Source organism: Aplidium turbinatum, chromosome 15 (assembly GCF_918807975.1).
Source record: "Aplidium turbinatum chromosome 15, kaAplTurb1.1, whole genome shotgun sequence".
Lineage (NCBI taxonomy): Eukaryota > Metazoa > Chordata > Ascidiacea > Aplousobranchia > Polyclinidae > Aplidium > Aplidium turbinatum.
In genome coordinates this window covers 19,474,204-19,487,093 of record NC_137486.1, presented here as the reverse complement: position 1 = coordinate 19,487,093, position 12,890 = coordinate 19,474,204, and the positions used below count along the sequence as shown (strand labels likewise).

General features: G+C 38.6%; 1 protein-coding gene across 1 annotated transcript; it reads right to left on the bottom strand.

The window, feature by feature from the left end:
• Nucleotides 1-2,363: 2,363 nt before the first annotated feature.
• LOC145784045 (carbohydrate sulfotransferase 11-like) lies at nt 2,364-10,164 on the bottom strand. Its single transcript, XM_082595802.1, has 5 exons — nt 9,516-10,164; nt 4,320-4,471; nt 3,893-4,112; nt 2,881-3,046; nt 2,364-2,562 (listed from the first exon to the last, which is right to left on the bottom strand). Exons 1-5 carry the CDS (start codon nt 10,162-10,164, stop codon nt 2,364-2,366), a joined length of 1,386 nt encoding a protein of 461 aa, XP_082451928.1.
• Between the last annotated feature and the right edge of the window lie 2,726 nt (nt 10,165-12,890).

The following is a 12,890-nucleotide window of genomic DNA, read 5'->3' as shown; positions in this document are numbered from 1 at the left end:
TAAGAGATATTCATGGACAATATTTCCAAAACCAGCATCTTACTCCATTGTAATTGCTTTTACCTGAGATGCCTTGCCAAAAAAACTCACCCAAATTTAAAAATCATTATTGCGCAATCTGTCTGGAATAACCCTATAGCCTAACTATTACCCTACCAGTAGGCCTACATAACAACTACAAAATTACAAGCAAGATAATTGTACAAAGTGACATATGAGAATCAAAACAAATTAAATATAGAAAGTTTAGGGTCTGGGATTACTCATTTGGAAAACCAAATGTAGCTTGCCTGGCAGAGTTTGCATTGATGAAGTCCCTTGATATATCGTTTACATTCAAGCTAGAGACTTCCTCTTTGTGTAGGGGCCTACATGCAAGAGCAATAAATTGTACAATCTGTCATGAGACATAGATGTTCTTCAGTGTTGTACGCGTCATTGAAATAATTTGACGGCGTCAGCGTCAGCGCGAATTGCCTAAAAACTTTACGGCGTAAAGGACTGCGTAAGCTCTTGAAGAAATTGACGGCGTCAGCGCTAATTTCTAGCGCTATTTTTTGCCAGCGTCTCATAAAACGAAAATATTTCAATCAAGTTCAGGCTAACAATAGCTATAAATAAAGAGCAGATATTATGTTTTGAGACTCTATTGTAATTAGCTGCTCAGCCTATTAGTTATTTCCTTGCAGAAAAACAAGCATTTCAAACCGTTTGTCTGACAATCTGCTGCGTTTAGGACGCATATTCAGGGGCGCCGGAGCGATTTTTGACTGGAGGGGCAAGAGTATGAAAAAAGGGCACTTTTGTTGCTGAAAGGCCAATTTGTTTTTAAGTTTTAAGATAAGATATAGCGATAATGCTCATCTATCAGCTCATTATCGAGTAATGATACAAGTGTCCGCTATACAAACAACAATGGCACGGAAGGGCATCATGCTATTTTATAATGATGTAATATAACTTACTGTGATGGAGAATTTTGTGTCGTGAATATTATTTTGAGGCAAAAATAGAACATTATAATTAGGCTAAAAGCGAATAGCATAAATTGTTATATTGCAAAGTGTGCAGTAGCTTACATGACCTTAAAAGGGCACCATTGCCCCCTCTTCCCTCCCCATCCACAGAAATTTGAGTGCAGGGGGGGCATCTTCTCCCCCCCCCCCCCGCTTCCGGCGCCCCTGCGCATATTGTCCTTTCCAAGTGAAAACATGCGTTCCACAGCAGCGCTGGTTGGTATTGGTGTGTTGTATTTCAAAAACAAGTTGAAAACGTTTAGTCGGAAAGATATCACTGTTCCAAACGTGCTGTGATAGTTTAGCATGTATAAATCTTTTAACGAGGTCCACTGCACCAACATCGCTCTTTTCAGGGGCATAGAGCTCTTGAAATAAAGTATATTCAACGTCCGCGATGCCATTCATGGATTTTTCGCTTTCTGTCTCTGATCCCTCGTTCTCAATACATGGGTGATCACCATTTGGCGAACTTCTTCCGCGTGTATTCCAGGGAGCCATTCCAACCAACGCCAAAGCCAGTAATTCGGATGAGTCGCGCTGGCCAGAATACATTGTGAAACTCTTATTGTGAAACGTGATTTTCCATGAAAACAAAAAATGACGCTTAGCGCTTGACGCTTAAAATCAGCAAAATATTTGACGGCGCCATCACTTCCGTCAACTGAAAAATAAATTGACGGCGCTAGCCTCAGCGTCAACAAAAAGTTGACGCCGTCAAATTGACGGCGTCAACGTACAACACTGATGTTCTTAAACAAGTTTTTAAACGCTTCATTGCTGAAAATGAACGCTCGCTGCAAGCATTAGTTGATGGTGCTAACAGAATCATTTTCACCAGTTTTTTGACTTTTCCCAACAGATTTGAAGAGCTTGAAGTTTGGCTAGTTTTTAGAAATGCCAATATGTCCGACAGTTTAGTATGCTCAATATCTAAATTTAAAAGGGGAGGGCTACTCAAAATAATTGTTGTTCAGTCATTTTATAAAGGGAAGAATTGAAGTAAACGTTTTAGCTCAGTCTACAATAATGTATCTCTTACTTTGAGCTTGAGGGGGCAATGCCCCCCCAAGCCCCCCGGCAATTACGGGCCTGCTTCTACCCCTTTCATAGGGCTACGGTCTTTCGCATTCTCATTAAATGTACACTGTATGTTTTTTTCATGTTCTGTGTACGTTTCGTTTCGCATCCAAACAAAAAATAAATGACCATTCATCCATCTATTGCCAGGCTACTTGCTGGTTTTGCCCCTGATTAAGCAAGTTAAGCTAGGAAACAATCGCTCTAGGCCGACATCTATTAAATTAAAGTGGAAAAAACTTTTATTATGTTAAAAACATTATCATATTACAATTGAGCTAAAACGTCTGAAACATTGTAATTAAATAGCATAAAATCGTCTTCATAAACTTGATACAATTTTAACAGATTTTCTTTCGGTCTTACGGTCCTGTAAAATTTCCGAACTAGTGCAGCGTCTGTAGGTAAATATTCTGCGCTGCTTAGTTTGACATCGTCAGGTGCATCAATCAACTTCAAAAGATATCTAAAAATAAAGTCGTAATAAAGTTTGTGCTGCTACGTAGAGCAACCTAACCAGTAGCCACTTTTCATGCACGATAAACCATGGCGATCGATTGAGTAACCTATCGTATAATTGTAAAAAAGTGAATTAAAAAGAAAAGTGAGTTTCGACAATTGGAAATTTTATTCTGTCAATCTCGATCGGCAATTCGCCAATGTATAAAGTTAGATGACCTATTGTTTCTTAAGTTTGAAGGCACCTCTAAAGCCCCTCTAAATCATGCCACTACGTGTGGGCTATAAACATTTTGTGAAGTTGCAATATTCTATTCACAATCACCTTGCGTCTTCATCGATTGTTTCGTGATGTCCAATGATATCATAATTGATGGCACAAGGCTGGCAAAGCGCTCTGTATTTTCGCCAATGAAGATTGAGTTTTCCCAAAGAAAACCGCTTATCAGTAATGTATGCAACGAATTCGCTGAAATTTGCGATTGCCTGAACTGTAAACCAAATACTTAATGATTTATTTTAAGCAGATAGGCTTAGTCTGTAAAGTTTCAGGAAGTCAGTTGGGATAAAGTATAAAACAAATATTAAAAAAACAAGTATTTTTATCCATAATTAATCACAACAAACAACATGGAAGTCTTTCAGCCACGTGAAAAATCTGTTTATCGGTTGAATCCAGCCCAAGGCAAAATTTAAGTGAATGAAGATGTTTTGCAACCGATTTACTTGGAAACAGATTTCAAAACGTAGGATAGTTTTTGATGGAATTTAAACTATAGGCTATTTCTTTGATACATCTTTGGTGCTTTTCTAAGGCTATTATTACACTCTCGTGTCTAATACCTAATTTGCTATCCTTTCTTAAAGCCCTAAAATTAATGAAATAAAATCCAGATTCTTTCATTGGGATTTCAAGAAGCTATGACAAAAATCAAACTGAATCGTAAAGTGGAAGAGGTATCTGTAACCGTTTCTGATTTTCTAAAGTTTTCTCCATAGTCAAATAACAAACTTTTCCACCTTGCTCCTAAGTTTTCAAGTAACCACGTTAATTTCCAACTCAGTTGTCTCCCTTTAAATTAAAGCCCCCTGGTTGCAGAGTTAGACCACGCAAAGCAATTGAAATAATCATACCATAGACTACTGTTTTATTTAGCCTACTACGACTTTGCTATGTACCAACTTGTATTTTAAAGTTCAAAGGAAAACAAGTTATGACCATCTGCTGGAAAACTAACCTCTACAAGTAGGCTATAGCAAAATCGTCAAAACGTACAAGACTCTTTTTGAGAGCAAAGATAGCCGCATCTTCAATTAATCAATCACCGAACACCTACCATTTTGTCCGGAATATTGCTGATGTATGAATTGCGACCAATTCATCAAGGTATCCCTCATGTTTTGAGAAAGTTTATCCCGGTAGGCAGAAAGCAGGCGTTCAAATGGTTCTCTCACCACCATCATTTTTAAAACGTCTTTTTTCATTACTTGGCTGATATTTTTCGCGCCATATCGAACTTTCATTTTATAAAAATTGAAGCGTTCTTTTTTGGGATTCTGCAGAATAAGTTCAAAAGTTACTATTATGAAACAAAAATATTAAAAGCTGAATATAGACAATATCTTCTTCTATTTTCAAAGGGAAAGATTCTGTGCATTACTGCCTTTGACCTTGGCCACAAAAACTCAAATAAAGTAGAGGAATAGATTCTCCATAACATCACAGGTCTGATTGACATATAAATTTTCGGCAATTTCACTCACAGAAGTATGGTTGTTGCGCAGACTAGTATCCACATCAAGAAGCATCTTATTCCAATGTTTGCTTCCAGTCTTGGGAACGTGGCAGAAATATACCTTCAAGCCTTCCAGATAGTAAGTATCTCGTCTGACTTTGTCTACGTGATCTGTAAGACCTAAGTTTAAAAATACAATTAATCGGCTACTTTTGTGTAGAAATTACTTACGAAACAATATAACAGAAGACCTATTGTTAGGCTTAATCAGTGTTTGAACGTCGGGCTTTTCCGCTCAAGTGGGCATCGGGTTTTTCTCGTCAACCATGCACCAATGGAGTATGGCCTCTTCCTCCTCCTGTGAATGTGGTGCCGAGGAACAGACTGCAGACCACATCATCAATGACTGTACCATCTTCAAGCCACCTAACGGAGTGGAATGTCTGCGTGTCATGGATGATGAAACCAAAGACTGGCTGCTCTTTAGTAGCCTTCCAGTGTAGTCCGGGAACATTGTGAATCTGGGATGGTAAAAAGGATAGACCCTCGGCCCCAGAGGCTCACACGACGACGACGAGTGTTTAAGCATTACTAAAACCATATCTTTAATATAAATAACACGGGGTTTTTCAATTTCGTTGCCCTAATAAACATTTATATGTGTTCATTATTCTATGACGCACATAGCACAGAGAATGAAACATTCAGAGACCGAAATATATTACAGTGAATTTTTCCAAAATGTAAATTTATCGGTGTTTTCATCAACAATAAATTGAAATGGGTCAGTTGATTTATTTCATTTTTTATTTCAGAAATATTTATCAAGTATCTTGGCAACTTAATGGAAGTAAGTAGTTAATAATAAAATACTTAGCTTTGTTTACTAGGTCGCGTCTTACTTACGAGATAAATGAGAGGGTGTGATATATACAAATGTCATTTCCATCATTTATCGTTGTTAATAGATCATAGTTACTGCCTCTTTTATATCGGGTCTATGCAGTTGCAAACTATGTTTAATCGCAACTTTTCAACGTTGACACATGATACGGCAATTTATGGTGAAACTCTCCCAGTAGAATGTTCAGACGTTTCATGATAAACTGGTAGATAAACATGATAAACTAGTTCAACGTCTGCAGATGTTGAGTCAATGTAAAAATAACGGATTTTTCTGTCTGGGAAGTTTGTCACCGGTAGTTGACGAAAACAGCGATTAACAATGACAGCGTCATCACAGTCATTGTTGCTGACCATTTGTTTGTCTTGTTCTTTATTGAGATTAATATTTGTAAACACAGAAACGTTGCCTGGGAAAGAAGATACAGAGGGCATAGGGAGGAACAACCACTGACGTAGGTAGGTACAAATAAAATTGTAGGAGTGCAAAACCAACTGTTGAGGGGGACAAACTATTGGGGGGAAACAAACTTCATTCAACATGAATTACAATGGTAATAAAACGTTACAACAGTATCAAAGCATATTTTTCAGAATGCAAGATAAAATTTTGAGGGGCGATTTCTCCCCCACCTCTAGCGTGGCTACGTCTTTGGGAACAACTATTCTGGAAAGCAATAATTGGGCCCACCTTACATAGCCCCAGTAGCTCTGTCAAACAATCGGCTTTGAGAACAAATAAAGAAGAAAATGAAGCAATTCTGGTTCAGTTCTTGCAGTGTGTCAATGGAACAACGCATGTTAGAGGTAACTCTTCATTCAGCGGCACCTAGCCTAGTTGATGAAAAGAATTCAAAGGCAACAATACTTCAACAGCAACGGATTCAAGTTTTTGAAGGAGGACTCCTTAAAAAAACGACAGTTGATTGCAATTCAAGAGCTCTCAACGATACTCCTGGAAAATCCGAATTCTTTTAGAAACACACAAATAGCAACGGAAAATTTAGGCTAGCCTACTCCTTTAATCTCGATGACCGGTTCATGCCAGTGGTACAAAGTTTCCATAATTATGCGAAACTTCATGGTACAAGCTTCCAAAGAAGCTTTCTCAGTTGAGGATAAAGTTTGCCACAATAAGTAAGTCAATAAATCAATAATTGCCCTTCCCTGGCTCAAGTTTATGGTCACACCATAAATTACGAGCCATCAAAGCCACAGCTTTCTTTGGTTTACGTTTACCGAGAACATTGTTTGTAAACATAACGTTGCTTGTAACGTTTGTTATGAAGAAAAACAGAATTAAATTAAGTTGCTTCACCTGTGACGATGCACAAGTCAACGAGGAAGTTTTACACTATAGGTTGATCAGGGGCGTAGTCAGGGGGGCAAAGAGGGCAATTTCCCTCACCTAAACTATTGCAAATAAACAATGTAACGCGTGTTACAGCATCTTTTGACAGAGTTTGCTATTGATTTAGACCAGTGGTTCCCAACCTTTTTTGGTGTCGGGGCCGAATTTCAAACTTCAGAGTACGTATGGAGCCGCATGAAAACACTCAAGTAATTAACGTGTGCTTTAGCGGATAGCCTATGAGTGCTTTAAGCGTGCTTTGTGCTAATTGGTATTGGTTGCAAATTATTGGGCTTGTCTTTGTGTTGATTTGCCTGTTTTGGGCTTGTTTCTTAGATTCACTTTCTTGTTTTCAAAAAAACAACCTGACATCACTGTGTAAGATGTAAAATGAAAATTTCACTGACAATGCAACCTCTACGACACAACGACAATACAGTTTGTAAACACTTTTGACTTCGCAAACAATTTTGACAAGTCATAAAATAATCGCCCTAGTTATTATAAATAGATTTTTTTTTTTTTGTGGGATTTTCAGGTCAACGAGAGCCGCAAGAAGGCTAGCTTGGAGCCGCATGCGGCTCTAAGAGCCGCGGTTGGGAATCACTGATTTAGACTAAAAGTAGCCTACTCTCAAAATGGGCAATTTTAACATATTTTTTTCAAAAGTGTCTGAGAAAGCTTCTCCAGACCCTCTCAGGGTGCTTCGCCTTTGCCGACTCGTTGCCGGGCTCACTGACATGTGCAATAATGCTGATTTGCCCTCCGCCCACGAAATTTTGCGCTGGCTACGCCCGTGGGGGATACTGAAAAGAATCATAAACAAGAATTTCAAATTCCGTTTTATCTATTCTGGTGTTTGGTTTATAGGCTGTGACTTTTCCGTAACTAATTTGCAACAATTAACTTTTGCACAACTTTTTTAATCGTAACAATTCCTGGTTGAATTCAAAATCTTTCTCCTTGTTTGTATAAAATTATTGAATCTAATGGAATATTTATGTCGTGAAACAAAAAAGCTGTAATTAGGCTACATTTAAATGTTTTCGATTAGACACTACCTTGTTGACTGTAAAGGCGTCTAATAAAAAAACGACCAGTAGGGAAATAAAAATTAGTATTAAATAGTGATAGACACACATTCGATAGTGACACCTTCTTTTCAAAATGGCAATTTTATTGTGGTTGACAATAAACATAAACTCTTTACCAAAACGTTCTAAATTATTTTTTTGTGCATTTTGCATATTCTTTTATTCCGTTCAGCTTGTAATAAACCATTTTTGTTGATTTCTGTCATATTTTAATCATTAATCATGTACAGAAGTTTTGTGACAACACGCCCTGTGCTCTGTGACAACACACCCAAAACACAAAATAAACTGGAAAAACTTTATCTGTTGCTAAAAGAAGTCGAATGATACCTCTTTCAATTGCACCATTTAACATCTCGATACCATTGGTACAGTAAGAGATACATGCTGATTTGTAAAAATTGTGACAACAAGCCCCGGTTTGCTCAACTTATAAGAGCATAAATGTATTAACTCGCACCTAAACAGTTCTATGCTATAAACAAACCAGGGCACAGTGTGCGAGATTTTGTTTCAAAATCTAGTTCTTTTCAACGTTGATCCAACGTTTGCAGACGCAGAGGATAAATCAATGAGAAAAATAACTGATGCTGAGAGGGCAACCATAAAAATACACGTCATAATGTGAGTGACAATAGAAACGTGACGTTGAATAAAATCAATAAACAACTTGTGTTGAACTGTTTTATTCGCAAGAGTACAAACAAACATAGCCAGGTCGAAGACATTAAGAAACCGGCCTGCCACACCCCGCGGCGGCGGGGAGCGGCGTGATTTATGGGGTGACGATGCACCCGGAGGGTTAAGTCCACCAGCTTAGGTCGCGAGGGCCAGGCTGGGGAGTCGAGGTACCTGTGGAGGGAGAGTGTGGATCGAAACACTATATGGCCCGTCCGCAAATTTAGAATGGCGGTGCGGGCCAGGGAGACAGGCTCTTTCTGCATCGCCCAGAATGAAGCCCTGCGACGGACCGGGCGACCCGTCGCGTGTGGACGCTGGAACCGGCAGTAATTGACCGCCGGGCAGCGCCCACGTCTCCTTCACGCGTCCTCGCGCAGGTACTTTGACTCTTATACCCGGTCTGCCAGTAGGCAGAGCGGATAAAATTGGGGTCTCCCACGAGGAAGAGATTCGAACCATTTAAGGATAATTTGGCTCTCGTGGCAGACTGCTCAAGTTTGAATTTATTTCACTTCACTTAAAATTACGAATTTCTGGTAATATACTGTACAATGTACATACTACATGTGGTCACATAAATACATTTTTGTTAAACTCATTCGTATTTTCGTTCCTCCAGTGACTACATGGGTGCTGTTTATGGAACTTTATGTGACCATATATAGGCTATATTACAAGAAATTCGTTTTGTTTGTCGTGTCGTTCGTTTCTCTGCAAACAGGCTCAAATGCGTTAGTTTTGATTATTGAACATTTTCTTAAAATTTAACAGCATCTTGTTCATCTAAGAATGCACGACAGAAACCTTGTTTCTGAACTTTTTTCAGTCTACAGTTGTTTTAAAAAAATCTACTGACAGATTACCTTAAATGTTGAGTGCATAGCATACCCCAATACAAGCTAACTATTATCCAAACAGTATTCATCGGTTGCATGCAATTTGAACAGGGCTTGCTCTTTTGTTGAGATATTTACCAACACAATAAATCTATAAATTCGAAGTTAAGAATGATCGTCTACTCTATTATTATTACTGGTATTATTTATTTGAATCAGACCAATATTAATTACAATACATACAAAAAGGCGAAAAACAAACAATTGAAGAATAATCACAATAACCCGTTTAACAGATAATGCTGTTGCGGAGAATTGTTAAAGAGAATTAATGCAAACCACAACGTATAAGAACCTACCTTGCTCTTGACAAACTCTTTTTATGTGCTCTCTCCTTGACTCCATCCTTGCCCTCATCGCTTCCATGAATTCTTTTTCTTCATCAAGGTTTTTTCTATCGTTAGGTGTTCTTTTAATGACGATTGCATCGTCTTCCTTCTTGGAGTCATATTTTTCCAGAGATGGCAACTGTGGTGTAGGCAATGAAGATGGTGGAGACTGTTGTAAGGATGCATTGTTTGGGAGCAACGCTTGTTCATTATTAACATTATCATTCTGTGTTGGAAAGTTGCTATGGAATGTTTCTGCAGAATGTGATAAATTATTTTGCAAAGTTCCTTTCTCTCCTTGTGCTTGTTTGTTGCTTGCAAGGCGACTATGCAACGTTGAACACTTTGTTCCATTCTTTGTATTTCTTAGAGTAGTTTTCAAGTCGTTGTTCATCAAAAGTCGATTGGATTTGAAGTTTTTGATTTCTGAAATCAGGATTGACTCCACGAAATCTCTCTGTTGATGAATATTGGTCTTCAAAGTCTGGCTAAATTGATAAGCGATCTGGCGTCGAAATGCGTCATCATCTGCTCGCATATAAATGATAACGAACGACAAACCACAAAGAGCCGTTACTAGAATCAGAATTTCAAAGACCTGTTTTACATTGAAGGCCATTTTACCATCTCTGAATCTGGTAGCCTACTTTACCAAAGAAAAGTTTTCAAGTCGACCAAGCTAGAGCTTCAAAACTCACCAGACTTACCTAATGATCTGAAATGATTTCGTCAAAGTATTAAACTACTTTCATCTTGTATGACCTTACTTTTGAATGGGTAGCCTGAAGCAAAAATAAAATGTTCAAGTGTTTGAAATGGGAAGCCAACCTAAAGATTAACGTATGGATTTGCGGTTTTTGTTATTGAATCTAGGCAGCGCGACAGTCTAATTATAAACAATTGTCAAAGAAGGTAATATAATGAAATAATTATAGTTATAGAAGAGCTAAATCTAGTTCTTGTCGTACGCTACAGTGCTTTTCTAAACTATTAAATGTAAACGTTCTAAACTCATAGACAAATGATCTTTGTAAAATATGCTTGGCTTAATAGTCAGGTCAGTTTATTTTGTTTTAACAAAGACATGAAGCCTATATATAAATCAAATCCATGGCTACAATAATAGGCTACGTTGCGTTTTAGAAGGCACAATCAAGATATTAATTTAGCGAAAGACCGTATGGGCGATCACACCAGTGACTGCGACTGTGTGAAGGTGTTGCAACCGTGCCAAATTTCTTTCAACTTAATAACTTACTTCCGTCACAAGTACGTTTTAACGTTCGCGTTTTGTCGCTTCCACCTTTTTCTCGACCTTTGCTAACTTATGTTGACGTGTAGGCTAGGCCTATTATTTTTTTGCTGTGATGGTCAGAAATAAAAACAACTGAACTGAACAGTGACGTAGGCTACACAGCATTTAAAAAAAAAATTGAATCGAAAACAAATTGAAAAAACGCCTATTTGCTGATAACAACTAAGTTAGTGCGGTAGCCTATTGTGTAAGATTAGCCAACCATGATAGCCTACTCAGCTTGCATTGACGATATTTTTTTTTGGTTTGCAGCAACTATAGTTTGCTCACTTGGATAGATTTTGTGTTGAAAACAAAAAATTGTGATAACACTCTTTACGACGCACCATAGGCTAATTTACAATGTTTTACGTAGGCGAGGTAGGCTAAGCTTACTCAACCCAATGAACCACGCGTATCGAAGGTAGGCTAACCCTACGTTCAGGCTATTCAGTGGCGTACGCAAAGTTCTCTTGCAGGGGAAAAGGACTATTCGATACAACTTGACATTTTTTTCTTATTTTTTTTTTTATCAAAAGTAGCCTAATGCTACTTTATAGTCTGACCAAGGTGTAAGGTAATCGAGGCTATCTGTTGGTGAAATATAAACTCTCACGGTCTTTACAGACAATGAAAGTTTAAATACCGGTATTGAATGCAATTTATCCTATTACTGTGGCTACTTTAAACAAAAATTATCGCACTCTGAACATAACTTAGCCTATATAGGTTAACGAAAAAGAGGGAATATTTAGAGAGGCGTGTGATCACCATGTCGCCCCCTCTCTCCGAAATTCACTAGTGGGCCTCTACTTTTTAGATGCAAGTTTTGGATTTCCTATGCCTAGGCTATGTTTAGGATCTTTTATTAGGCTACCATGTTTTGAATCTCTTATGACTGTATTGGATCTGTTATGTCCATGTTTTGGATCTCAAATAAACTTGTTTGGGACCCTCTATCCGCAAGTTGTGTCGAAACGGAGGAGTAGCGCAGCTGATAAGACACTCGCTTTCAAATTATGCAATGCTGGTTCGGCTCCCGACTTAAACTGGTTGTTGAAGCACACCGCTCACCTCTACCCATGGTGCCAATGGGCGATGACTATTAGGCAGTGACGATCGGTGAGGGAAAGCAAGGAAAGCAGTGCTTACCTGAGCGAAAACTATGCAAAATATAATGACTGAATTCTAGGTTTAACTTCTTATTATTTTTATCACGTCTATTTTAACTTGAAAATTACTGTATTCGTGACTAGAATTACTCGTAACGCTTGTGAGTAGTCTAAATCCTTACCAAACCGCATGTCTTGCCTATAAATGCCAATTAACGCAAACGCTTCTGTCAGAAACAATCACTGAGGCTCCAGGTAAGCAACTATCAAAGTTGCTTTCCCAGATTCAAAAATGTCAAAAAACGCCTTCGTTTTATCCAATCCTCACTCGTTTTGCAAAACGTCACCAGCTGCTTAGCCAATCAGATGTGTTATGGTTTTGGTATGGTTAGTTGTGCTTTCCCAGTGACGTCAATGCGAACATTCGCTAGAGCGGCTAGACCAGTGGTTCTTAACCTGGGCGCTACCGCCCCCTAGTGGGCGCTGTTAACTTTTAGAGAAGCGGAAATATTCAGGGGGCGTTATAGGGGGCGCTACATTCAGAAGGTGTAACGATATTTTCCTCACTGCAAATTTGCTTTAGTAGTTCTGCTGGGGGTACGAGAATCCACCGAGGATGAGGAGCTATATACAGTATAGAGATTGTGTTTAACAAGGGAAGTAGTGATTCTCTCTTAGAGCATTCTATGTTGGCCTATACAGCACAATGCACAACACCATCCGACAAGCGTGGACGTCGGATGGTGTTGTGCATGGCCTTTGTTGTTGATAATGGGCATTGTTTCCCTTTCCTTGTAGTAAGTAAATGGCATTTTGTGGTCAGCTTTTGGCAGGGACAGCGGGCAGGCAGTGCAAGCAAACCATAAGGACTGGTCATAATAATAGTCAGTCAATAATGGTTATTAGTGTAACTCTTACTAACTACTAAAAAGTCAGCAG

Excerpts from the sequence above, each read along its gene's own strand:
- LOC145784045 (XM_082595802.1), bottom strand. The coding sequence starts at position 10,164 with ATGGCCTTCAATGTAAAACAGGTCTTTGAAATTCTGATTCTAGTAACG. Across the intron at positions 4,472-9,515 it reads AAGAGTTTGTCAAGAGCAAG|GTCTTACAGATCACGTAGAC; the intron begins GTAGGTTCTTAT and ends TTTTAAACTTAG. Across the intron at positions 3,047-3,892 it reads GCAATATTCCGGACAAAATG|TTCAGGCAATCGCAAATTTC; the intron begins GTAGGTGTTCGG and ends TTTGGTTTACAG.